At 38.2% G+C, this 26,993-nt stretch overlaps 1 protein-coding gene across 2 annotated transcripts in view; it reads left to right on the top strand.

The window, feature by feature from the left end:
- The window catches only part of PPP1R12A (protein phosphatase 1 regulatory subunit 12A), a 90,585-nt gene that overhangs the window by 31,087 nt on the left and 32,505 nt on the right, over positions 1-26,993 (top strand). For both annotated transcript variants that reach the window (XM_053406841.1, XM_053406840.1), the window contains exons 3-9: positions 9,140-9,258; positions 17,982-18,141; positions 18,695-18,839; positions 21,588-21,662; positions 23,178-23,266; positions 24,200-24,357; positions 26,523-26,641. In XM_053406841.1, the coding sequence (XP_053262816.1) occupies positions 9,140-9,258; positions 17,982-18,141; positions 18,695-18,839; positions 21,588-21,662; positions 23,178-23,266; positions 24,200-24,357; positions 26,523-26,641 (865 nt within the window). The remainder of the gene's footprint in view (positions 1-9,139; positions 9,259-17,981; positions 18,142-18,694; positions 18,840-21,587; positions 21,663-23,177; positions 23,267-24,199; positions 24,358-26,522; positions 26,642-26,993) is intronic.

Here is a 26,993-nt window from a genome sequence, read left to right as displayed (position 1 = left end):
CTATTTCTTTGGCTCAGATAGACATAACTTGCTTAGGACTATCTTCTCCTTCCGCTGGGTTTGTAATTAAAATGATAATAGTTATTGTTACCTCGAAGAGGTGTGGTCAGTCTGACCTGCTTCCTATGGTCACTCCGGCTCTCAGTGCTTTGTTTGGATCATGTGGGCATAGATCTACCTTTCACCAAGACTAAAGCTACTTTTTTGCTTAAGATGAGAGTGAAGCTACATGGGGAGAAAAGTACCTGAAGTTATGCTGTGTGGCCAGAAGAAGAATATTTGCTTCTTTGTTTTGAATCAATATATGCTTGGATAATGGTGACAGGTGGACGGAGAGAGTTGCTTTGTGGCTCCTGCAAGCTACAAACCTGAAATTGATTTTTGATGATGCTTTCAAGGAGCTGGCTTTAGGCACCAGGTCTATTGACAGACCAACTCTGCATTATAAAGATGTCTGCAAACATGACATGAAGGCTGAGAACATTAGCCTTAGGTAAAGGTAAAGGGACCCCTGACCATTAGGTCCAGTTGTGACCGACTCTGGGATTGCGGCTCTCATCTCGCTTTATTGGCCGAGTGAGCCGGCGTACAGCTTCTGGGTCATGTGGCCAGCATGACTAAGCAGCTTCTGGCAAACCAGAGCAGCGCACGGGAATGCCGTTTACCTTCCTGCTGGAGCGGTACCTATTTATCTACTTGCACTTTGATGTGCTTTCGAACTGCTAGGTTGGCAGGAGCAGGGACCGAGCAACGGGAACTCATTCCATTGCGGGGATTCGAACTGCCAACCTTCTGATTGGCAAGCCCTAGGCTCTGTGGTTTAACGCACAGCGCCACCCGTGTCCCTACTATGTGGGAATTCCTTGCTGATGTCCACAGTGCCTGGAAACAGGCAGTCAGGTCATGCATCCATAGCAGTGACCAGAGGAGGAATGACTGCTGGGAGGAGCGCAGAGAGAATAAACGTCATGCATCTGCAGCAGCACAACTGGATGCCTTCATCTGTCCCAGCTTCAATAAAACATGTCTCTCCCGTATTGGTCTCTACAGCCACAGTTGGCGCTGTAACTCTCCACTGGTTTGACTTTACCCCAATGGTACCCACTACCATTGTCTCCCAAGACAGATGGATGCCAACAGCAACTTAATACTTCAGTTTTTAATAAATACATTTGCGGGGTGGGGGTGGTTAAAATTAGCAAGGGAAAAAAACAATCAAAGGTTATTTAACCACAGATTTATTTAACCCACTTACTAAAGTCAAGTGTAAGAGGCTAAAAAGGTAAAGGTAAAGGACCCCTGACAATTAAGTTCAGTCGCGAACGACTAAATCAGACTGTATTTATCCATCTAGCCCTACTTTGACTCTTAGGAAGAGATTCTATCACCTGATTCTTTCAGTCTGAGATGCCAGATCTTCTCTGTGTAGGATCCTCTCCATGCAAATCATGTGTTCTCTTTCTCATATAAGTAAACATGCATAGCATTGCACTGTTAAAGTTAAAATAAACAATTTAATGTTTTAATTGACCTTCATAAATTCTAATACATAATTTCATTCACACTGAAACTGCTTTGAAAGTGTATATAATGTTGACATTTAGTATGACTAGACGGCACAGTTGACTGTTAGAAACTTTATTTGTAAGTCCATGGAAAGAGACCATTTTGTTCAGTTCTGCATACTTTACTTTCCTTAAATTTTGGGGTTGTGCTGCTTCTGGAGCAGTTCTAGAGGTAACTCGGAGAATAACCATCTAGGTTCTTAAGTTAAGAAGGGCAATTCTAGGAATCTCTAGTCCCACTGCAGACAACTTACTGTTTTGTTTTTGAAAGGTTGGAGAGAGGAATGTGGACTTTGAAACCTCATTCTTATCTGGAAGATGTATTTGGGGACACTCTTGTTCTTTGGAAGGAAATTAGTGATCTTTTCATCTACTGGAACCATCCTGTTTTCACCTTTTCAAATTATGTTAAGGTTTCCTTTTTGTATTGTTTTATTCCTGTTGCTTTAGAAGCCCTTGACAGAAAGATTGCAGGAAAAGGCCTGGTTTTTTCCCCCTAAAGGAGGATTTTTGTTTTTGTTTTAAACTAACTACTGCGCGTCTGCTTCTTACCCTGATCTTGGGAATACAGTCCGTACTGTTGGAGTAGCAGTTTGACTCAATGAAGACAGTTCATAGAGAAAAGCTCAGTTTGCTGTTCTGCTTAGATGACGTGCAAACCAGTTAGATTTGTAGTTTATTTAGTGGGGAATGGAGCAGAAATCCTCAGCTTCAGACAGGTTTTCCCCTTGCTTTGGTATAGTATAACTACAGTGGTACCTCTTATTACGAACACTTATGGTTACGAACGCTTCAGGTTACGAGCTCCGCTAACCCGGAAGTAGCTGCTCCTGGTTGCGAACTTTGCCCCAGGATGCGAACGGAAATCCCGTGCTAGAGGTGTGCGCACAGCAGGAGGCCCCATTAGCAAAAGCGCACCTCAGGATAAGAATGGTTTCAGCTTAAGAACGGACCTCCGGAACAAATTAAGTTCGTAACCAGAGGTACCACAGTACTTACTTTGGTCTTGTTCTGTCTTTTATGGGATGTTTTTTCTCCTGTAGGTAAAATTAAGAAAGTAACTAGCCTAGTGTCATGTTCTGTTTGTGCTTTCCTTCATAGTTCTATTTCCAATTTGGTATTCAGCTCATGAAAGGAGGTATGACATTCCTGAAACAGATGTTATTTAGTGCTGTATTTGCTTTGCATACATATGAATTGAGAAACCATACTTTTTCTAATGTTGAAAAACAGCTTGTATTGGATATGTGCTGAACAGATATTCTGGGCCTCAGTTTCTGGTGCTGTTGATGCTAGTGACCTGATGGGGCGGACTATCATAGATACTCCATGATTAAGTATTGGCTGGGAAACAAAAGTCTAGGGGATTGGCAGCCATAGTTTGTTATGGTAGTGGTGATGACAGTCTGACCATCATTCATTGTTTTAATAGTCACTTCCTTTTCCTGTACTTTGCTTTTTAATTCAGTGGCTTCTTAAGGTCAATAAAAAATGGACACTATCAATGGATTAATTTGCTTGTGTCTCAGATGTTAAATAGGTTGAAATGAGCATAACATCTAAGAACATATTTTGAGATGCCTCCCACACTGAATATTTTTTGACTAGGATGACACTATAGAATACTGGATCACTCAAGGTATTCATAAGATTGCATTTTCTGGTTGTTGTTTTTACCTTGTTACTCATTTAATATTAGGAAATCACTGTGGTTCTTAAGACTGTGTTCATGGAAGACAAACTTACTCGGCTACAAGTGATCTCCATAGATGATGATAGTTTAGCTTTGTACAGTATGCTTTTCTTTGAAAAGAATGGATTTAAATACATAAAGATATGACTTCTACTTCTAGCATTCCCTATTCCAATTTTTATTCTCCCTTATTTTAAAGCCTGTGTTAAGTTTAACAGTTGCTGCAACAATTTGTTGCTGCTCCTACTTGCATTTTCTTAGTGCACACCAATGTAACAATGATTTAAACTGTTTTTAAGAGAACCATCTGCTGAACTTTATCAGCATACAAGTGAGGCATTTTGGCTCTCTGTGCATGCAACGAAGCCAGCAATCTTAGGCATACATATTGGAAATTAGACCTACTGAACAAAATGGGACTTCTGACTAGTGATGTTAAATTCTTAAGAATAATTTTTTGGAGAATATTCTCGAGAATATTCTCGATTAATGAGAATATTAGAGAATTTTTATTTAAAATAGGAGAATATTCATTTTAATGCATTGAAAATGATATAATTAGTTAATATACATGTTTATTTATGGGTAAACCTGTTCAGATAGTAACAAAAAACTATACAGATACTTTAATTCAATGGGGCAATGCAGTTAATTCATACCAATCTTTCATTTTTTGCACCAAACTTGAAATGGAAAATTCAGTGTGAATGACTCACGTTAATCACTAAGCCTGTCACCAACCATATATTTACAATCAATTTGAATTCTAATTATGTTGTGAATGTATGAAATGTAGCTTTTAAAGTAAAAGGAATACAAAAAAGACTCAGGTCTGCTACAAGAGTACATTCTTTAGTAAGCATATCTACATGGTACAGTATTTTAAGTGCAACACTAATAAAATTTATATGTTTAAAATAAATGCTATTTTTTCCAGAAAATAAAACACAAATAATCAGTAATGACAAGTTACATAACATCAGAAATGCAAATTACTATCTGGTTAGACAAGTAAGAAAACACACAACATATTTAAATTATAACTGTTAAATTGTCACAAGAAATAAATTTATTTTAAAAATAGGCTTTAATTAAAGGTAAAGGGACCCCTGACCATTAGGTCCAGTCGCGAACGACTCTGGGATTGCTGCGCTCATCTCGCTTTACTGGCCGAGAGAGCCAGCGTACAGCTTCTGGGTCATGTGGCCTGCATGACTAAGCTGCTTCTGGCGAACCAGAGCAGCGCACGGAAACGCTGTTTACCTTTCCGCCGGAGCGGTACCTATTTATCTAATTGCACTTTGACGTGCTTTCGAACTGTGAGTTGGGCAGGAGCTGGCACTGAGCAACAGGAGCTCACCCCGTCGCGGGTATTCAAACTGCCGACCTTCTGATCGGCAAGCCCTAGGTTCTGTGGTTTAGACCACAGCGCCACCTGCGTCCTAGGCGTTAAGTAACAAGTCTCAAATGATTATAAATTTATATTGACTCCTCAAACATCTTAAGAGGATAAGTCACCATCTTCGTCTCCACGATGTCAATCTCTGGTAAATAGCACCTTGTACCATTGAATGGCACTGCAAAAACCAGTTACTGGCATTAAATAAAAATATAGAAATGTCAACTGTTTAAATCAAGGTCACCTCACATGCCGTTACACATAATTATATAGGTCTAGGTACTTTAAGTGTATAAAGCATTATAGCTATTTTCTGTATGGCCAAGGGTATAGAATTGCTATATTTCAGAAGTGCCAATGGTGAATGATACAATGCCCAGTAATGTAACTTGATCAAAAAAATCATTATTTATTACTTACACTGGCAATATCACAGATTGACTTATTATTTACTAGATTTTTAAAATGTGGATTATAAAACTGGTTCTTAAATTAGAATTTACAGTTTGTGGAGAATATTCTGCGGAGAATTTAGAAGGCACAGGGCCTCCTTGGTAGTAGCGCCCTCCCTTCAGATGTTATCTGACTTTTGGAAGACATCTGTTTAGGGAAATTTTTAATTTTTTTATTGTGTTTTTACTATTCTGCTGGGAACCACCCAGAGTGGCTGAGGAAACCCAGCCAGATGGGTGTGGTATAAATAAAATTATTATTATTATTATTATTATTATTATTATTATTATTATTATTATTTATTATCTCAAAAGTCATACCTCATGGAAGTAGCCACTCCCTCCTGCTTGTTTTTATCACCAATGTCTATAATTCATAGGTATTGCCTCAGGACATGAATTTTCTATATATTACTTAAAATTAACAAGCTTCTGATAGACTTTATATTCTTTATGTCTAAACCAGGATGAGCCAATCTAGACGTTCTGGACTAAAATTCCCAATGTCCCTTAGCATTGACTGTGCTGACTAGGAGTGATGGGAATTGCAGTCCAAGGCATCTGGAAGGCTTCCCCTTGTCTAAGCTTATTATATGCTGTCTCAGACTCTTGATGTATTTCATGACCTGCCATCTTAACATGAAGCTGACAGAAGAGATGCTGAGAGAAACAAGATGAAATCAGTTATGATAATCTGTGAAGACTTTTAGGATCAGTCATAACAGAAACCTTTTATTCATATCACAGTGAATTTTTTTAATTGTCATGAGGACTTTAGTCTCCACAATGTTTATAATTTATCAACTTAGGTTATTTTATGTAGATGACGAAGTCTCAGTTTAAATATAGTAAATAATTTTTTGTAGTACTTCCAGTTCTGATACTATTCTGGAAACAGAATAGCCTCAACTTTAAATAGTATTCTAAATGTGGATACACCACAGGTTCCTATAATGACAGACTTTTAAATACCATATTTTTTGCTCTATAAGACGCACCTTTCCCCTCCTAAAAAGTAAGGGGAAATGTGTGTGCGTCTTATGGAGCAAATACAGGCTGCACGGCTTTCGCTGAAGCCAGGAGACCAAGAGGGATTGGTGCGCACCGATGCCTCTTGCTCTTCTGACTTCGCTTTGCTGGAGAGCCGCTGCGCAGCTTTCCGTCTCTGTGCAGCGCCCCTTCAGCAAAGCGGGAGGAGAAATGGAAGGGGCTCCACTTCTCCTGCAGCTTCGCTGAAGGGGCGCTGCACAGAGAGGGAGAGAACATTTTTTTTCTTGTTCTCCTCTAGAACTAGGTGCGTCTTATGGTCAGGTGTGTCTTATAGAGCGAAAAATACGGTAACCTAGATGCCTGCAGTGACTATGGATTACCTCCTGGAAGATTTTACAAAAGTTGCTATTTTCTTTTATATACAAAGACAGGGAATCAAGTTGATTCCTTCCAGTAATTGTATTCTCCAAGGAATTTTTTCAATTTCTTTTTCAATTTTTTCAATTTCTTAACAACGAAAGGATGCCAATGGCAAAAACAATATTAGGGCAGATCTTTTATTATTAGATTTAATTTCAATATACCAAACTGTGTACTTACTATTTTAATATATTCAAAGTTTAATTTAGTATAGTCAGCAAAATAAAAATAAAAATCATAGATCTTATAGTCAGAAAGGCCCTGAGATGACGTTACAGGGGGAATGTTTTGCCTAATAGTTGTTTTAGTCTACATACTTCTGTTGTGTTTAACTTCCGACATAGGTGATGTGCTGATGTTTCAAGGAACTTTGAGAAACCCCATGTCATGTATGGCTTGCTCCTGGAGAGGGAAGATTACTTGAAATGTATAATCCCTTAAGGTTAACTTCTTGAAATGGTGCTTATCTGATCTTTAAGCAATGGCATCTAAGGCAGGGTTGACTAATCCCCCCCCCCGGGCCACAGTGATGGTCTCCCACCTGTCTGGTGACCACATGCCCATGGTGGCTGTGGTTAGTGCTTGCTGTCTGGTCTTTGACTGCAATAAAGATTGATTGGTGTGGCATATAATCACATATGTACCTGCCACACACACATTTAGCACACACAATGTCTGCTAACCAGACATGCCGTCAGACAGCCCTCCCTTCCACCCCCTCCATCACCATTCAAGTTCTTCCCACTCCAACACTCAAGGATATGTTCAGAGTTTAAAAGACAATGTTCATAAAAGAGCGGACAGGGGGATTCATCTCCAAGCTCAGTGCTTTGGTGCTTAGTGCTAAGATCAGGGATAAAAGATCCCTCTTACTACTCTTTAGAGAGGATCTTGAAACAGGTTACAGATTCATTTATTTTACTCTCTGGATGAATTGGGGTCAATGCAGCACCTTTTGCATTCTTTTTTTGTGTTGTAATAGATGGTTTGACTATTTACTGTACCACAACCCCCATCTTTCAAGTGAAAAACTATTATTCCCCCAGACACTTGCTTGTTTGTCTGTATACATTTGTATTTCCTTGAAAAAAACTAAAGAAGATAAAATTGATGCGTGAATAGGTGTTGATGCCACATCACACATTTGTCAACATGTCAGGGGGTCATATCAGCCCCCCGTATGTGGCTCAGTAATGGCATCTTTGTTTCTAAGGTGAGTTGGCCTGTAGGTATAGAAAGAAATTCACTTCTATCATTCACTTCTAGATTCATTTAGAAAGAGAGGATATAGCTGCCATTTGAAAATTTTGGCACAGTGCCATTGCTCACTTGTTTACCTTCATTCTGCTTACACATATATATGTGTTCCGTTTACTCAGTTTTGCAGCATCACAGAAATAATTCGTTGTAGGTTGTTCTCTACTCTTAGTTCTGAAGTTGGCATTAGCAGTGTAAGTAATTCTAATGCCATGAAACTGAGCAAACAAAACTGCATACAACTTCAACAAATTACAGGCTAATTACTAAAGAGCTGCTTTTGCTGTGAAGAGGTGTGTTCCAAACTAGTTGTCTCTGCTTTGAAGGCAATTTTCTACTGCTGACATGGCTTTTTTATTTCTCTCTTTACCCCATCCCCCTTCAGTGTCTAGTTTGTTATCCATCACATGATCACATATCTTTTCTTCCATCTGGCCCAAGAAGACATTTTTACATTACATTGTGATGCCATATCTCTTCGCAGCACTTGATCTTGGTCTAAGTTTTTATTGTTGAGAAGGGTATATAGCACTTGATTTGCATGCAGAGGGTACCAGATTCCATTCTTGGCATGTCCTGTTAAAAGGCCTTCTGGCAGCAAGAGGTAAATCACTTAATCTTATGAAATTCTCTTAATATATAAAATTCATCTTAAAACCAGTAAAGCAGCAGCATAAAAGCATATAAAAACAAATGGGAAGAAGATTCATATACATAAAACAGGTTCTGTTCTTTTGGGTTGGAGGAGGCCCAAACAAATAAGTCTTTACAAGATAGCTGAAACAACTGGTGGTTGCGGCTTCATGTATAGCAGAATGAAGGGCATTCCATAACACGGGGCAGCAGCAGAAAATGCCAAGTAGATCAACTAAAGTACAGTGGTACCTCGGTTTACAAACTTAATCCATTCTGGAAGTCCGTTCTTAAACCAAAACCATTCTTAAACTGAGGCACACTTTCCCCAATAAGGCCCTTCCACTGTTCAGATTCTGTTCTTAGACCGAGGTAAAGTTCTCAAACCAAGGCACTACTTCCGGTTTTGCAGAGTTTGTAAACTAAATTGTTCTTAAAACGGACTGTTCTTAAACCGAGGTACCACTGTAGTATATCCAGTTGAAATAATTCAAAAATTGATGTGGAGCTTATTGTTAGAAACTAAGCACTTGGAGAGCTGTTGTTTTTTAAAGAAAATATTAAGAACTTGTATGATTGACAACACGTTAGGAAAAGTTATTTGAAGGTGGTGCTATCAGAGACCATCCCTTTAGTGTGTGTGAGGCTTTGGTTTATATTTAAATGTATTTAGTACTTGTATCAAAAGGTGTGCTTTCATATTAACAACAAGCTATTTCTTCTGTTTCAGATATTTAATTAGTCAAGGAGCACATGTAGGAGCTGTAAATAGTGAAGGGGACACTCCATTAGATATTGCTGAAGAAGAGGCAATGGAAGAGTTGCTTCAAAATGAAGTGAACCGGCAAGGTAATTTTAAAGGTTTACTGCATAAAAAATTAAAGCATAAAAAGAATCTGTATTAAAACCAAAATGTTGCATCGGATTGACCATATGCAATTAAAAAAATGCCATATAACTATAATTAATTCTGAATACGAATTTAAGAACCCCTGGTTATGTAAGAAAATACACCGTAGAAATAGGAAGAATTATGTCTCTGGAAAATTAAATGGAACTTTCAATAAAATATGTGTTGACAATATATTTTTATAGGGTTTGCCATTTATTTAAGTGTGCCGATTAGGTTTGAGTTTACATCTGAAAAAGAACTGAATCTAACATAAATGTGTTTTCCAAAATGAGCATGATAGAAACACCCATTGTCTTTTAAAAGACTTTTGCATATGATGAGCCTTTCAGTTGTTTTAGTGACCACATTGAAGGCAGTTTATGTTATGTTTATGACAGTCTTGCAGTTTGCCATATGTGCATGCCTTTGTGAAAAAAATGTCCTGCCAGACTAATAAAACACTGTGTGCCTCAATTGCTGGTGTTCATATCTGTGAATCAGTATGATCAAGCACCACAACAGGCTTCAGTGGAAACTACAGGTGTATGGGAGAATATTCATGAATATCAGTGTTAGTGAGGATTATCTGTGCATTATCTGTGCATTTTAAGATGCAAGTAACAAAGTGAAAGTAGAATGAACTGTGTCTCCATTTTTGCTACAATCTTAAACAGAAGTAGTATAAATCTTCATTATGGACATTGAAGGGATTCCTGAGCTGAATTCTTGTCTGAGCAGCACTTTTTATACACATTCTTCCCATATTATAAATATGGAACTATGCTTGTCGGCTATGTTTTTTCTCCCCGAAAGTGATTACAATTACATATTCGTTTGATATTAATTCATCAGGTATAATAATCTCTCTGTGTGCGCGTGCACATGCGTATATGTATTTATAAGGGGTTAAAGGAATTGTATGAAGAAGGCAGGAAGGATCATAGGTTCTTAAGGATCTACTATATGGATATGTGACCCTAGGGCCTTTCTTATTGTGTCCAGAGTTATAACTGAGTAAGATTGATGAACAAATCTAAAAATTTCATTTGATGAAATTTCTGCTGCATTATTAAAAATGCAGCTTTTTAATGAGCTGAAAGGGGAATTGAAAGAGGAGAACCTAGCAAGGTAGTGGAGAGCATGCTTTGAATGCAGAATGTTCCACATTCAACTTGTGCCTTTTCCAGGTAAGGCTGTAAAAGTGGTAGAGGTCAGAGATAGCTCAGGCCTAAACTTGGTTTGCCGGTAGAGAAACCAAGATGTTGGGGCATTTATCTAAGAAGTGGGAAAGGAAAGGTTTTGTATAGGACTTTAATAGAACATTCCTGCAAATATTTCCCCTAAAATCCAACTTCATTCAGTTCACTTTACAGCCGAAGTTTTGTTTTTTTAAAATCTGATTATTGACATATTTCTATTTCTTTATTGTCAAATTTTAAGTTGTATGTTCTAGTGTGCTTTGTATCTAGATGGGAAACTTTCTGTAAGTTTCTGTCAGGTGTGAGTCAGACTAATAAGAGAATTGTTCTTAGGTGCAATGTTTTACTTGGGGAGAATTAGGTTTGGACACCTTTGGGAAGGCAATTTTAGCTCAGCTTCTTGTTTCAACTGAGGCAGTGACTTCATTGAATGGGTGGCTGGGTGGGAGCAGGGTAGGATATTTAGTAGAGCTGTGGACTTGCAGAAAGAACTGGAACTTCTCAACCCTTCCCATCTTATCAAACCTGATTGACATTTAGCTAGTATGTAATCAGCAATAATTGAAAGAACATCTTCAGGTTCCAGCAAGGCATCTTTGAGTACTGTAATGCTGAAATGCAAGGAGATTACCAGAATACATTTTCAACTAGGCTGATAAAATAGTCAAAACATTTGCTGCTTAACATGCAAGTGTGGCTCCAGTGCAAGAAAATGCAGACAATGTTTTTCAGTGGTTAATGCATTGGGGGGGAAGTCATGCATAGTATTTCAAATTGCCTACTGCTGTTCTAAATCAGAATCCTTCGTTGTGTAAAATATATCATGAAAGGACTATTCAGAGGGCTTTTGTCTTTCATGTTTGATAAAAGTAAAAGAAAATATTTCTTTTGTGCCAATACTAGTTTAAAGCTTTAAAGTTTAAAGCTTTCTGCAAGCTTTCTAAGATTCATGTCTGAAGCAAACATACTTATTAAATATTTGCGTTGTTGTTGTTTAGTCATTTATTCTAGGCTAGATACAGAACTATAGTAATGTAAGGTTGCATGTCTTGTGTAAGGTCCCATGTCTTATCTAATGTCTAGTAAAGGTGGCACTCTGGTCTAAACCACCGAACTTCTTGAGCTTGCTGATCGTAAGGTTGGCAGTTTGAATCCACGTGATGGGGTGAGCTCCTGTTGCTTTGTCCCAGCTCCTGACAACCTAGCAATTCAAAAGCATACAAGCACAAGTAGATAAATAGGTACTGCTGTGGTGGGAAGGTAAATGGTGTTTCTGTGAGATCTGGCTCACCCCATAGTCGAATGTGACTGGACTTAACCGTCCATGAGTCCTTTACCTTTACCTTACCTAATTTGTAGCCTTAGTGATTGCTTTAAGGATGAAGACAATTCAGATCTTAAAGAGAACAGAATTAATTTATTATAGTTCATTTTTAAAAATAGGCGTCATAATGTTATCAGCCACTTGCCTATACAATATTTTGGCTATGGTTGTATAAAATCTTAATGTGAGAGTGAATCTTGTGACATGAATTCTAAGATAAGTTGACTTAACAAAGCTAATGGAATTAAAATTCCCACCCTATCCCAAATGGTTCAGCACCCCTCTGCTCTCTGGAGAGGCTTTAGTGGGGAGGTGCAGCTGGCTGCATAGGTGAAGAGACAGTAAGCTTTCCTGGCATAAACTTAATTGTTTTAGCCTGTCCTAGGAGTCAAACCTATATATTTAATCATTTTTTCAGTGGAATAAGGTGATCAAGTATTAGGTAATCTTTAGTTCTGATCTTTTCTCCCTTGAAGATAATATTACTACTCAAATCTTTTTTGCTAATCAGCTGTTGGTAGCTTCTGAATAATTATTAGGAGTAGAAATATGTCCATCTTATTTGAAAGTCAGAGAATTGACTTGACATGTTTTGATAAATCATTCAGGTCTGCGTTGAGAAGACATATAGATAATTGAGCAGAGAGCTTCTAGTGCCAATCTAGAAGAACAGGTTTAAGAATTCTATGCATGCTCTCTCATGGCTGGTCCACCAAGGGAGGCAAAATGAAGTATTCTGTAATCAAGACAGGGATGGGAAGTGAGGTACACCTTTAGATTTCTATAGTTGGTTCAGATGTTTGTGTTTGTACACATTTTGCTTTTATAACACTGCTGGTCAGCAAATGTGCTTAAACAGAGATATCAGAGTTAATAAATGGATGTCCCTGCACTTTTGTTGATGAGTTCTGGGCTGAGACTGTGCTTCAGGTTGTAAGACCCTATGTTTAATATATGCACTGTTAAATCCAGGGAATTTAAGTAACAGAGTACAGTGGTACCTCGGTTCTCAAATGTAATCTGCTCTGGAAGACCGTTTGACTTCTGAAACGTTTGAAAACCGAGGTGCAATGGGCTGGCTGTAAGTTCAGTGGAGAAAATTGAAAAACACGCAACAGAAGCTGTTCAACCTCCAAGGCGCGTTCAAAAATGGAAGCATTTACTTCCAGGTTTTCAGTGTTGAGCTTCTGAAATGTTTGGCTTCCAAGGCGCTCAAAAACCGAGTTACCTCTGTACATGCATGTGGCATTAACAATAGCACATATAGCATTTACTGTTGAAGCTATTAAAAGCATCTTGCGCAATAAATAATTTCTGATTGTTCTTGGGGAGATAACTGCCAAATCCCTTCTCCCAGTGACCTGCCTTAATACATGCATCTGTTTTAAGTGAAACATTTTGATTCACTGTGGGTGGGTTTTTCTGCAGACTATCTACAAATACCAAGTTCATTAAGACTAAACATCATTGTAAATATAGAAAGATAGAAAAGGGTTCCTAGTGGATCCGTTTTTCTATAAGAGCATTAAATATGTATCTACAGTGGTACCTTGGGTTAAGTACTTAATTCGTTCCGGAGTCTGTAACCTGAAGCGTATGTAACCTGAAGCGTATGTAACCCGAGGTACCACTGTAAATATAAATAGTATAGTAATAGTCCTGATCCTTGACAGACAGAGCAGCTATGTCTGTCTATACTATACTGCGAGCACTCCAATTGGAGAATAGCCTTTACCATGGACTTTGAAGAAGCACAAACTCCGGATGAAAGGGAGAAATGAGCTAAGAGGAAGACACATTTGGCAAATCCTCACTATGATCAACTCCTGCCCGAAAACCTATGTTCCCACTGTGCAAGGGCGTGTGGATCCAGAATTGGCCTCCACAGTCACTTACAGACACACCAATAAGACCGTGTTCATGGAGGACGATCTTACACAGCTACGAATGATCACCAAAGAAAGGACTTATTTTTATTTATTTAAAAATATTTGTATACCACTGTATCAGAAATGTACAGCCAAACAATAAAATAATAAAAAGTTAAAAACAAGTTAAAAGCAAAAAGAAAATTAAAACAAATATCAATAGACCACTGTGTGTGGGTGTGTAATATTGATTCCCTGGTAGGCCTGGTGGAACAGAATAGGCCTGGTAGAATAGAATGCAGTGGCCTGCGCAGTGAATAGCAACCTCAAGGAATAGTCACCTCAAGGCATGGTAACACAGCAGCCCCTTCTTGGAGATTGGGCACTTATTATTTCTGCTGATAAAAATATAATAAAATTAACAAATAAAAATAAGATCTCTGAAATGCAAAGATGAGGACCTTTTAAAGGAAATGTCAGCATTTAAATGATCATAGATATAAAATAGAATTAGTAGGCTTGTGGGATGCATTTGAACTTACAAAGGTTATTAATACTAAGCAATGCAGGACCTCGATGGGGTCTTTAGAGACAGAATTGTTTTAGTGTTGTTTGGACCTCAAAATAGCCAGATGAAAGGTTTTACTGTAGGTATGGTTGCCCATAAAACATGTTAAAAGATCGAGAATGCTGTGGTACCTTGAGCATGAGTTAGTTCATTGGGATGAACTTATGTAGGCAGCAGCCATCTTGGTTATATTCATGAAGCAAAATGAAAAGGCAATATGTATATATGCACATAGCCTGAAAACCAAGTTTTAAAAATCCTCTTTGGGCAATATATATAGAAGCCGTGTTGGAGTGTAGGGTCCAAAAGTAAGAAAGAAAGAAAGAAAGAAAGAAAGAAAGAAAGAAAGAAAGAAAGAAAAGGGCTAGGCACAAGTAATAGGATGTGTGCCAGAATAGCCACAGGTAAAGCTTTGCATGTAATTGTATTTCAGTCGTAGAAGAGGCTTAACTTGTTTCATTTGTGTCAGCAACACAGCCATGCACAAGGCATCATTTGCTTTGCTTCTGTACCTGTGCTTCTTGCTGCAAGCTGCTCCCATTGGAAGAGAGTAAATCTCTTCAGTAGGAAAGATACAGGAAATGCTTCACATTCCTTTCTTTTGATTGCTTAGCAACAGTGATTTAACTGAGTAATTGCCATTGGCAACAGCAGCATCTGCCCTAATAAGCCTTGGAGCCTTGCCTCCATATTTGCTATATATATATATATATATATATGTGTGTGTGTGTGTGTGTGTATTGCGTGTGTGTATATATACATATATATATATATTGTGTGTGTATATATATATATATATTGCGAGTTCGTTCGCTTTTTTCCTAAAGCCGCTTGAAGAGGCGCAGTTGCGACGGACCATGCTTCGCAAGACGAAAAACATCGCAAGACGAAAAGACTCGCGGAACGAATTAATTTCGTCTTGCGAGGCACCACTGTGTGTGTGTATGTATATATGTGTGTGTGTGTGTGTGTGTGTGTATGTGTGTGTGTATATATATATATATATATATATATATATATATATATATATATGGTAAAGGGACCCCTGATCAGTCGCGGACAACTCTAGGGTTGTGGTGCTCATCTTGCTTTATTGGCTGAGGGAGTCGGCATACAGCTTCCAGGTCATGTGGCCAGCATGACTAAGCCGCTTCTGGCGAACCAGAGCAGCGCACAGAAACACCATTTACCTTCCCGCTGGAGCGGTACCTATTTATCTACTTGCACTTTGACGTGCTTTCGAACTGCTAGGTAGGCAGGAGCAGGGACCGAACAACGGGAGCTCACCCTGTCGTGGGGATTCGAATCGCCAACCTTCTTCACCCACCGATTACTTTTAGGTGTAGTTCAGAGATTTTTGAGCTAGTTCATTCCAAGCACTGGATGTGGTCACTACTAGTTGGCTGATAATGAAGCTATCCGAGTGACAAGAGTCTGTCAAAAACAGTAGCGAGTACAGCAACTCTGCATCATTTTGTGTTTGTGCATGTGCGCTTGCATACAGACTGTTGTGTTGATATGGGACAGAATGTTAATGGCAACATATTGGAATTTCACCTGTGTGTTGGAATCTTTGGATGAAGTCACCCAGCCACTTTGGATGTCTAAAAGGATGCAGTGGTGGCAGCAATGATGAGGTTGAGCAGAATTTCCACAATGCTGTCTTCTGGAATTGACTTTACAAATAGAAGCAATGCCTCCTAGTCACAGTCTCCTGTCCAGAAAGATTCCTTGGTTGATGGTATCAAAAGCTGCCAAAAGTTTGAAGAGAATGATCAAAGCCCCATTTGTGTCTCTTGACAGAGGGCATGCATCAGGGAAATTTAAGTGCCAAATCCAGACCTGAAACAGGATTGAAATGAATCTAGATAATATGTTTCAAGCAAGGGAGATTAACATTAGACAACCGCCACTTGCTTGAGTATCTTGCCCCCAAAGTGATATGACTGGGTTATTACAGTCTTCTGGGTCTGGAGAGGATTTTTAAAGGACTGACTGCATAACTTAGGTTTGCCATATGTCTGGAATTTCCCGGACATGTCTGGGATTTAACTGCTGAAAATAGCATCCGGGGGGAATTTAGGAAAATAGGCAAAATGTCCAGGATTTTGAGGTTGACTACCTAAAGAAAGCTCAACAATTCCTCCCCAAAAGCTCACCAACTTCTGTGTCCTGAATTTTACTTCTAGAAATAATGGCAACCGTAGCATAGCTGACTTACTGACTTGCCACTGGTCAGTATCTAAACTCTTTCTTCTTTCCATCTTTAAGCATTAAAGATTGATTATGCTAGGTTGGTAAGTGCCCAGAGCTTGTGACACAGCAATACTTGTTGGCAGGCTAACAAATGCTGAGAATTAGAATTTTGAAATGTTTTAAAATGCATGCTGAGCCATATATTTTAGAATTAAGCTAAAACGTTTCAGCTGATTAACTTGTAAAGGTAGCTAATTAGTTGCCCCCCCCCGACCAACCTTTATGTAAAATGATTTTGTAGTGTACCTGAGAGAGAGCAAATAACATTTTTAAGGAATAAACTGAACACTGAGCTAGAGATGCAATATTGCCATCTGTGGACCATTCTTAGAATGTACTTTGTACCTTAAACTTGTATTCTTAAACAATGCTAAATGTTAAAATAAATAAATATGAGATTCTCAATGCACCATGGATATATGAATTTTTGGAGTTAGTTATTAACTTATGCCAATTTACATGCATAAATTGATTGGGGGATGTGGCTTGAAAATAATAGCCATGCTTTTTTCACTACATGGAAGGGTTGAACATTAGATAATTTTAAATATGAATGAATCTATAATACATTTCGCCCTCCCATTTAACCTGAGCTGGACATGGGAGGTTTTCATGTAGGTGAAGGAACTAATTCCCATTCCAGGGGTGGGGGAGATGCCCTAAAGTAGACCACCAGAACTGTTATATTGTGATTTAGTTTCACAGGCAGTGCATTCAGAGTTGCTGCCTAGCCATGGAAACTAGAGAACACTGAAGACGATAGCTGTATCTTCTGGAAATGAAGAGTGTGGAAATAAGGAATTCCCAGGTCCTAATCCACACAAGTTTTTTTACCTGTTTCTCCCACCAATATCATACTCATCTAGACTACCTTTTATGACCTTTGTCTCTCTGCAGTTTTGCTTTGCTTTTGTGCTGAATGTCTTGGCTCAACCAGTTTGCTGGACAGGATCCAACCAATCTAGGTCTTCTTTTTCTCATGAGATGCCCTGACTCTTCTGGGGGGAATGCCACCTCCAGCAGTGTATGGCACAGACTGGCATTGCCCCTACTTTCCTCTCTTCCACACCACATACATCCCAGGAATGCTGCGAAATCATTAGGTGGCTCAACTTGAGTACCTGTTGTAGTTCCGTGCTAGCTTTCTGCTATATTAAAATGTATGTTGATGCATGGCTACTGTTCCTGTTTCCACACTGAACTTTGAGCCCATGACTCTGCCAAGGCATTATATATTCTGTTTTATGAAAAGTAATACAGTATTGAAATGGTTCAGTGGGTGAAGGAGTACCATTGCCCTTCCTCATTTCTCTTTCCCTCCAAAGTGGAGCAGAGGCGGCTGATTATTGCAGTCAGCTTCCATAATGCTGGGTGAGGCTCCTGTGATATCTTGTGTCAGTGTTTATGTCATTTGAATAAAAATTTATGTACATATTTAGAAATGAAAATATTTCTTTCCATTCAGGGGTTGATATAGAGGCAGCTCGTAAAGAAGAAGAACGAATAATGCTTAGAGATGCAAGACAGTGGCTTAACAGTGGTCATATAAATGATGTTCGGCATGCAAAATCTGGTGGCACAGCACTCCATGTAGCTGCTGCTAAAGGGTATACAGAAGTATTAAAGTAAGTTAATTTATAATGCAGATTCACACTTTGTAGTTACAAATTTCTGTAGTTTAGACTATTCTGCAGATCCTTGGTCTACATGTTAAAATTGTGACTTTTTAAAGTCTTACTGTGTACAACCTTTTTAGTCAATATGGTGGTCCATGTGAGAAAATACAGTGGTACCTTCGTTCTCGAACTTAATCTGTCCTGGGAGTCCATTCGACTCCTAAAACTGTTCAAAAACCAAGGTACAGCGTCCAGTTGGCTGCAGGAGCTTCTTGCACTCAAGCAGAAGTCATAGAAGCCGCATTGGACGTTTGGCTTCCAAAAAATGTTTGCAAACCGGAACACTTACCTCTGGGTTTGTGGTGTTCGAGAGCTGATTTGTTCAACAACAAAGCTGTTTGGGAACCAAGGTACCAGTGTAATGCAATTTCTATGCTCATTAAACCCTTCACATGGTTCAATGCTCTGAAAATGCCAGCAAATCCTTCAGTTTTTAAAATTCTTATAGCACTTTATTTCAGTTGTTTTGCTGTTTTTAATTTAATTTATCAAATTTATTCAGGCTTTTAATACAGGCTGGCTATGATGTAAATATTAAAGATTATGATGGCTGGACACCACTTCATGCGGCTGCTCATTGGGGTAAAGAAGAAGCATGTCGAATATTAGTGGAAAACTTGTGCGATATGGAGACTGTCAACAAAGTGGTAGGACTTTTGCATAATCTTTGTCAAAATGTGTTGTTACTGATCTATTGATTAAAAGTGGGTTATGAATTCTGTATTTGCTATTGCTACTTAGCTGTACATCTTAGAAACAAGTGAAACTAATTTATAATGATCCTAGCTGCCTAAAAAGAAAATGCTGGTTTGAAATTTGAACTATTTTTAGTTGCTATATAAAATATATTTGAATTTCACCAAGGGATTACCTTAATGTGACCATTGGCAGTTCAGATGTGCATCTGAGCTGCAGTGAGATCATTTAAAAATACTTTATAAAGAATAATGAAATAAAAACTCACTTTATTAGTTCGCTATTGTTTGAAGTACTTATTAAAATCATGGTTTAGCTATAATTATAAAGCAGTTTGTACACAATTTGAGTTATTGGGTATTAGAATCATTGCATTTACTGTTAAAGCCATAATGTACAAAAACAGTTCTCAATCACCCCTTCACAGATCTTAAAGCTGAGGATGGGAGACATTGGGAGACACACTTGTGACCCAAGCTGTATAGGGCTTTGTGTGATGCAGCTCTTAATGTCCTTACATAATTGCTGACTGTATTGTGTATCAGTGTGAGAATACAGTATGGCTGAAGTCATTCTTTATCATGGCCAGATGTTTTCCGTATCTTAGTTAGCTTATAAATAAAAACCCTAGCATGTCTCCAAATTTAGTAGTAGCTTGCCTCTTCAGGTGATCTAATATATTCCACTTGGAAGGACAGGCCTGGGTGAATGCAACCAATTTTTAATCTTTAATAAAATGCAAGAAATCAGTTCATTTAAGTACAGTTACTAAACACACACGTTTTTACTTCATTAAGGGGAACATACTGTTCAGGAAACAACTGCATAATTCCAGAAAGTCCTTTTTGTATCTTGAGTAGTTCTGATTTTAAAATACAAAAGTACACATCTTTCCCCAATGATTTTTATGTTAAAATGTGTTAAAACAAATGTAGGTGATTGCACAGGGAAGAATATAAGGACTGAATGGCTAAAGTAAAAGATCTGTTGGCTGAAGGTTTCAAGTGGAGCTAGATTTTTGAATGAATTCTGATGGCATGTCTTGTCTTGTTTTCATTCTTATAAGCACCATCTGGTTTCTTCTCCCTTTTGTTGAAGCTTTTCCAGCCCCTTGCCAAATCTCCTATCTTGTTTCCCCACCCTATGGGCCTATTTGGAAACAAGTATTTCTGAACTGCTACTCCAGCCAAATTTACAGAGAAGAGCTGTATCTTAAACTTTTTATGAAGATTTATTCTGAAAAGTATTACACTCGATTACAAAGTTTGCAATAAGCTTAGACACTCATATCATATCACAGTGCTGTCATACTCAGGGGAGAGAGAGGGTGGCATTTAAGTTTTGAGGAGATTTATCTGTCTATGAGCAGTCTTGACATTATTCAACTAGTAGATTTTGTTAATGGAACTGTTTTACATCTCTAAAGGCTGGGACTCAAATAAGCTTCTAAGGTTTGCTAAAGAGTTGCAGCTCTAATTATTTTCCTTTGAACTCATGATTTGTGAACTATATCATAAAACTGCCCTCACCCCTCGGGACACCAAGATTTTACCAATCCCCCTTGCTATTGCAATCCTTGGCATGTCCCTTCTATTATAAAATAGTTGCAAATCTTCAAGAACAGCTTTTTTGGGGGGGGGGGATCAGCTGAGGAATTGGCAAAAATCGCTTGTCTTGTCCTTGTGTGAGTGGAAGTATTTCTGCAGAGGCAATGCCACCATTGGATAAAACCAATCAACCATAAGCAGTAGGTATGATGTAAGGCATTGAGTTGAAAGATGAGTGACGAGCTACAACAACATTGCTAGAGGTGTGGCATAAGAAAGTTGTGTGCAAATTTGGCAGACTTCCTAGTAAGTTGTACTGTATTAGAGTATAATGTGATGTATAAAGGGGAAACGAGAAGAATAACTTTCTTCCCAAGAAGGTTAAATAAATATGGGATAGGCAAAGAAAGTGTATTCCACTCTAGTTAACTCAGTGAGGACTATTTCCAACATATGACTTTCTATTTAAGATCTCTATCTTAAAGGTATATCTAAATTCAAAGTTGCTCACTGTAACCTTTTATCTTAAGGCTCTCACACAGAAGAGAAACAAGCAGTAGCCAAGAAAACTCTTAACATGTTTGCCTTACTCCTTTACTCATTTGGAGAATTCTTTATAACACAGTGTCTGGACATGAACAAAGTGTTTTAAGTAAATCATTTCCCCTTCTTTAACTTCCTGAACGTCTACAGGAATTTAAATAGAAATTACATTTTCCGAATCACCAGGAGTGACAGTCTACTTTATACTGGACTAATGTGGAGCTGTTACTTCCTGTGACTTGGAAACTATGTCCAATTCACAGTCATTTGCAGGACACACACAAAAGGAACAATTTTGACACATGCCAATAGAATGATCACCTTGAAACTGACTGTATTTGTGGCCCTTTGATTGAAACAGTCCCCATGGTTCCCATTATTTAGTAACTGTAGAAGAAGGGAATTGCTATGTAGTGCGATGGTCTACTTTAGACTGATTGTCTAAATAATAAAAGTCAGTCTTCACATTAAACTCTTCTCCCTTCATGCCCCCGAAGTGCACACTTCATGCCCATTATCTGTGTTGGGCTTAGCTTGGTGGCATACTCCCTTCCTGTATGACAAGTTAATGGTACCATAATTTAATTTTGTTGCTTATTTCTCCTGCAGGGTCAGACAGCATTTGATGTAGCAGATGAAGACATTTTAGGATATTTAGAAGAACTTCAAAAGAAGCAAAATATGGTGAGCTCTTTCAGTACTGTGAGAACAAACTAATCAGATCATTGGTTTGTCTAGCCTGGTATTGTCTACTCTGACTACCAGAGTCTTAAGCTGAGGATATTTAATGGAAGATACCAAGATTGAATTTGGGATTATCTGAATGCAAAGCATTGTGCTCTACCACTAAGCCTATTCTTTATTTTATGTTCAGTTCATAAGTGTCTTGTTTTAGCCAAAGACCATAATCTTTATTTTATGTGTATTTCACTTTATGGAATAGGTGCTTGGTATTTTTTTAAAACATGAATAGTGCACTGATGTTCTTTCCCATTACCACTCTCCCACACTATGCAGAGAGTTAGGTAGTAACCAGAACTCTGAGCGTGAGGATTCTCATACTAAAATTCTACAATTACTTTACATCAGAAGGGAAGCACTACTGGAGCTGTTAATGAGCAGCTATAAAATTCCCTCCGAATAAGAAGGTTAAGTGATGGTTCTGCATCCCTAGCAATAACTGTTCATCTCTCGGGGACTTAAAAGTTTGAATGGGAAGCAGCAGTGACTGTGACATAATTTTGCTCCTGCATGCGCTCCCATTCATGGAAGTGCAGATGAGTAGTTCTAAACGTCCTGGTGGTGGCCTTTTAAAATATAGTTGGCATATGTTCAGTGGTTGAGTCCATATTTTATCAGAAGTGTGAATGAACTGAGGATGTTTCTTTGTAAACCTGGACACAGTCAATTTCTGTGTCCTTGTGCTAATTTTTATGATGAAGAAAACACAGTAAATGAGAAATCTTACTGAAAAGGAAATTTATGCAGTATACCTAGCCTTACACTGTATCAAATGATGTGGTTACTTTGATATTGCGGATTTTGCTTCTGATGCTTTAATTCAGAAATGTTCAAAGATTGAAACATTGGCCACATTTGTATATCACATGAGCCATAGCTTAAAGAGTTCTCTCCGCCCCGCCCCACCCCCCGCCCCCAAGTTACTGAAAGGAGAATTTAGGTAGCTTCTACTTTGGGCTTTAATTATCCATTTTTTAATTATGTCATCTGGTGTAGCAAATTGTGTTTTAACATTTACTTCAGTCATTTTCAAGAAAGCCATTTTCATTTCTGAGCCTGGCTTGTTTAAACTAACAATAATTAGAATTAATCTGAGTACAGAGTGCGGGAAACATGGCAAATGGCCAGGAAAGAAAACTGAAAGTAACAGCTTCCAAAGTCATCTTCCCCAGACATGTGTAATGTGGAGGGGGAGACAAAGGTTAACTGCAGCTATAGTTTAGTGTGATGTGCAAATACAGCTGTTATTATTAATCGTCTTTAAAACGTGTTAGCAATGTTGAAATGTTAAAGGAGTTTATTACATAGCTATTTAATATTTGTCACTTAACATTTGTCCTGAGATCTTAATCTTGTAAATGCTTTTTTATGTTATACTGCTTCAGGTGACTTGAAATATTTTTGTGTTTGCATCAGCACTTGTAGAAATCTAATTGAATCTTTTCATATCTCTTAAAGCTTCATAGTGAAAAAAAGGAGAAGAAATCACCCCTTATTGAATCTACAGCAAACATGGACAATAATCAATCTCAAAAACCGTTTAAAAAGTAAGTAGATTAGTTAAAATAAACTCTGTGTAGGGTGAATGTTGAAGACGGTTACATGTTTACTTGGAGAAGGTATAGGTAACTGGTCTTACACTTATTTTACTGATCACAGCTTTGCATGGGTGGACGGGGAAATAAATAGAGCAGAGGAAACCCACCCGCCATTTATTTAATCCCCCCCCCCACACCTGTGCAAAACTGTGATCCCAGACTTACCTGGCTTTGGGAAGGCAGTACAAGGGCTCTAGCAGGGTCCTAGAGCCCTCCCACCTTCTTCCCAAAGCTGGACAAGTGCTTACTGGGCTTTGAGAAGGCAGCAGGAGGCAGAGCCCTCATACCGCCTTCCGGAAGCCAGATAGACAGCCCTCCACCTTGCGGTGAGGGAGTGTGTCCTAGGGATTCTTTTTTTTTTTTTTTTTGAAATATTTATTAAGGTTTTACAAAAAACAGAAGTTTACAGAATAAAAAGAAAGCATAAAAAAGGAAGAAATGAAAAAAAATACATAAAAAAGAAAAAAGAAAGAAAAATACAAGATACAAAAAACAGATAGGTAAAAAAAAATTAAAAACAAATTCATTTTTTGATACATTTAAGCTCATTTGCTTGTTTCCTTGACCTCCTCACACCTCCCCTTTTTGTATTCCCATTTACATAATCAATTCAGCAAATCCTTACCCTCTTTCATTTATCTTAACTCAAGTGTCCTGGGGATTCTTGTCTTTATTCATTTTTGCATATGTACATGGAGCCCTGGAACTGAACCCTCATGTAAGAGGCAAGTTACCTGTACTGAAGAAACATAGGAAGGAGTGGAGTTATCATAATAACACTGAGTCCATATCTGTGCTCCTGTCACAGCCCACCCTGGTATCTTTTTTTCTGAAGCCAATAATGCAATAAATATCTCATGCTTCAAAACAATGTTGTTCCAGTAAAGAGACTTTGATCATTGAGCAAGATAAGAATGCATCAAACATTGAGTCTCTAGAGCAGGAAAAAGCTGATGAAGAGGAAGAAGGAAAGAAAGATGAGTCCAGTTGCTCTAGTGAAGAAGATGAGGAAGAAGACTCCGAATCTGAAGCAGAAACAGGTATTATAGAACAACAATTTTGCTCTACAATTGCTTTTAAATTCAGTTTAGTTTAATTCACCATTGGATTACTTCCTCATTACTTCATGCTTCTTCAAGTTTGGAGGTCATTTAGGGACAAGTATAAAATTCATTAATGTGCAAACCACGAGATACGTCATTTTAAACAAAATTAACTATCTTTATGTCACTTGCTTGTCCAGAAACCTTAACGTGGTAATACAGTAACTAGAAACTGTACAGAGCAAACTCACACATAGTACATCTATTAGAATTAATATGTAATAAATCTATATCTTATCTGGAAGATGTCAAGAATGTGCTAATTAGCTGTGAAAAACTCAGATTCTGCATCAGAAAGCTAAATAGCACTACGACAATGCAATTTCAGCCATGCAGATGTCTAGAAACGCCCCTGTTCCTTGCCTTTTCCTCATACTCATGATTTTTTTAAACACATTTTAAGGTTAATTTTAAAATAGTGAATCAAAAGGGATCTATTTATCTCACTTAAATAACAGCTATAAGCTGGAGGAGCACAATTTAATATATATGCATGTCTTCCACTAACAGCTTAAAAGTTTCAGACTCATCACTTCAGCATTTCTTGAGTTATATGACTCTCATTACTCTGTTTTCTTTGTTGCTACTATGCAGTCTTGTGCCAGGAAAATATGACTGTGACACAAGAATTAATTTATGTAAACTTAGAGGTTTTTAAATATCAACAAGGCTTTCATCATACTTTATTTGGCATGCTAGAGAACTTAGGCTTTTCCCTGGAGCTGAATCTTTGTGTTCCAAATTTGTACCTTCTCCTTTCCCTCTTACTCATTTAAAGGTGGATTCACAATAAAATGTTTTGGAACCTGGAATATTCTAGGTGGAGTAGAGCCTGCTCTGGTGTATATTTTGTGTAGTGTGAATTTAAATTTAATATTTAAATGAAAGGAGCTTTGAGTGATTTGAGAAATAAACATTGGACTGTTAAAAGGGCTTAAATTTCCCTTGTTGAAGTGGAGAAATACTAAAAAGCAAACACACCACTGCATTTTCTTGGGAAACTGTTATTAAAGTACAGTTATTTAGACACAGCTCTGTATTTTTAAACAGACACTGGGGAAGTTCCAGCCCCTCTCTACATCCATTCCCTTCCATGTGCCAAGTGTGTATTTTTTTTAATGGAAAGATGGGGTGAAAATATTTTTAATAAAACAGAAGGAGGAAGGCTCCTAAATGGTCAACACCCACCAGCCCTGGTAGTCTTGCTTCTACAGCATGCAATGTTAGGCTTGTGAGGATGTGCACAAGGTGTCAGACAGTATTGTCCCCATAATTTGTAAGCATTTTTATTGCAGGAGATTTTCTGTATTTTAAAATGATTTTATAAAACTATTTTCATTGTGGTATATATTTAGTACTGCCTTAAGTGGTGCTAATGAAATTGTATCCAGGTTCAGAGATGATGGGGAATCATGGTTCTCAGTTCTTGTATATTTCATGTGATTTTTTTATTCTCATAGCCTTACAATTTTGTCTATAGCCATAATGACTAGAAACATTTTTAAAACTAAAATAGCTGGGAATTTTTTGTTTCAAGTCCATGCTTCTCAGTGCTCTTCTATGGAGCTACTGTTCTCATAGCAGGAAAACACTGATTGATTGATTTATTTTTGAGTAGTGTTCCACAACAAATGTACAGTGGTACCCCTGGTTACATACGCTTCAGGTTACAGACTCCGCTAACCCAGAAATATTACCTCGGGTTAAGAACTTTGCATCAGGATGAGAACAGAAATCGTGCTCTGGCGGCACGGCAGCAGCGGGAGGCCCCATTAGCTAAAGTAGTGCTTCAGGTTAAGAACAGTTTCAGGTTAAGAACGGACCTCCAGAACGAATTAAGTACTTAACCCTAGGTAGCACTGTAGTTAGATGCATAGCCTGATCATCTTCTCCAACTACTAGTGCTCTTTAAGTATACTTTCAAATAGTTTGGAACAAAACCTGAAGTTACTTGGTGTATCTTCTGGGCAGTGTCTACCCCACCCCCCACCCCCGGTGCCTGTAAACTTTATTGTGCAGAATGGGCCTCTGTAATGTAAAAAGTACTAGTTATCTTTAAATGGATTTTGAATTACTTTATCCTCTAAATGATTTATTTACAGACAAGAACAAACCTACAACAAATAATTCAAATACCACCAACGTGCAAGCTGCTCCTATAGCTGTGACAACACCATCAGTTACTACTGGTCAAGTGACACCTACATCCCCCATTAAGAAGGTAAAACAGTTTGTTTCGGTTGTTTAGTTAAGAGTAAAGTGTACACATTATATCATGAACTCTTTGCAGTATTAAAATGCCTTGATTGATCAACTGTTGCATAGGAAGCTGCCTTACATTGAGTCAGATCATTGACCCATCTAACTCAGTATTGCCTACACTGACTGACGCTGGCTCTCAAGGTTTCAGATATTAAGCCAAATAAGATTATAGGCTTGTATCCAGTGGTGTTGCTGAAGGCATTTTGACCAGCGGAAGCTTTCCTCAGCGGATGGGAGGGGAGGTCATTTTTGCCAATTCCAATTCCCCCCTCCATCTTTCCCCCAAATCGGCTTCAGACAGTTGGGTGGGA

Source organism: Podarcis raffonei, chromosome 10, assembly GCF_027172205.1.
Source record: "Podarcis raffonei isolate rPodRaf1 chromosome 10, rPodRaf1.pri, whole genome shotgun sequence".
NCBI classification, from domain to species: Eukaryota; Metazoa; Chordata; class Lepidosauria; order Squamata; family Lacertidae; genus Podarcis; species Podarcis raffonei.
This window is presented reverse-complemented; position numbering and strand designations above follow the sequence as displayed.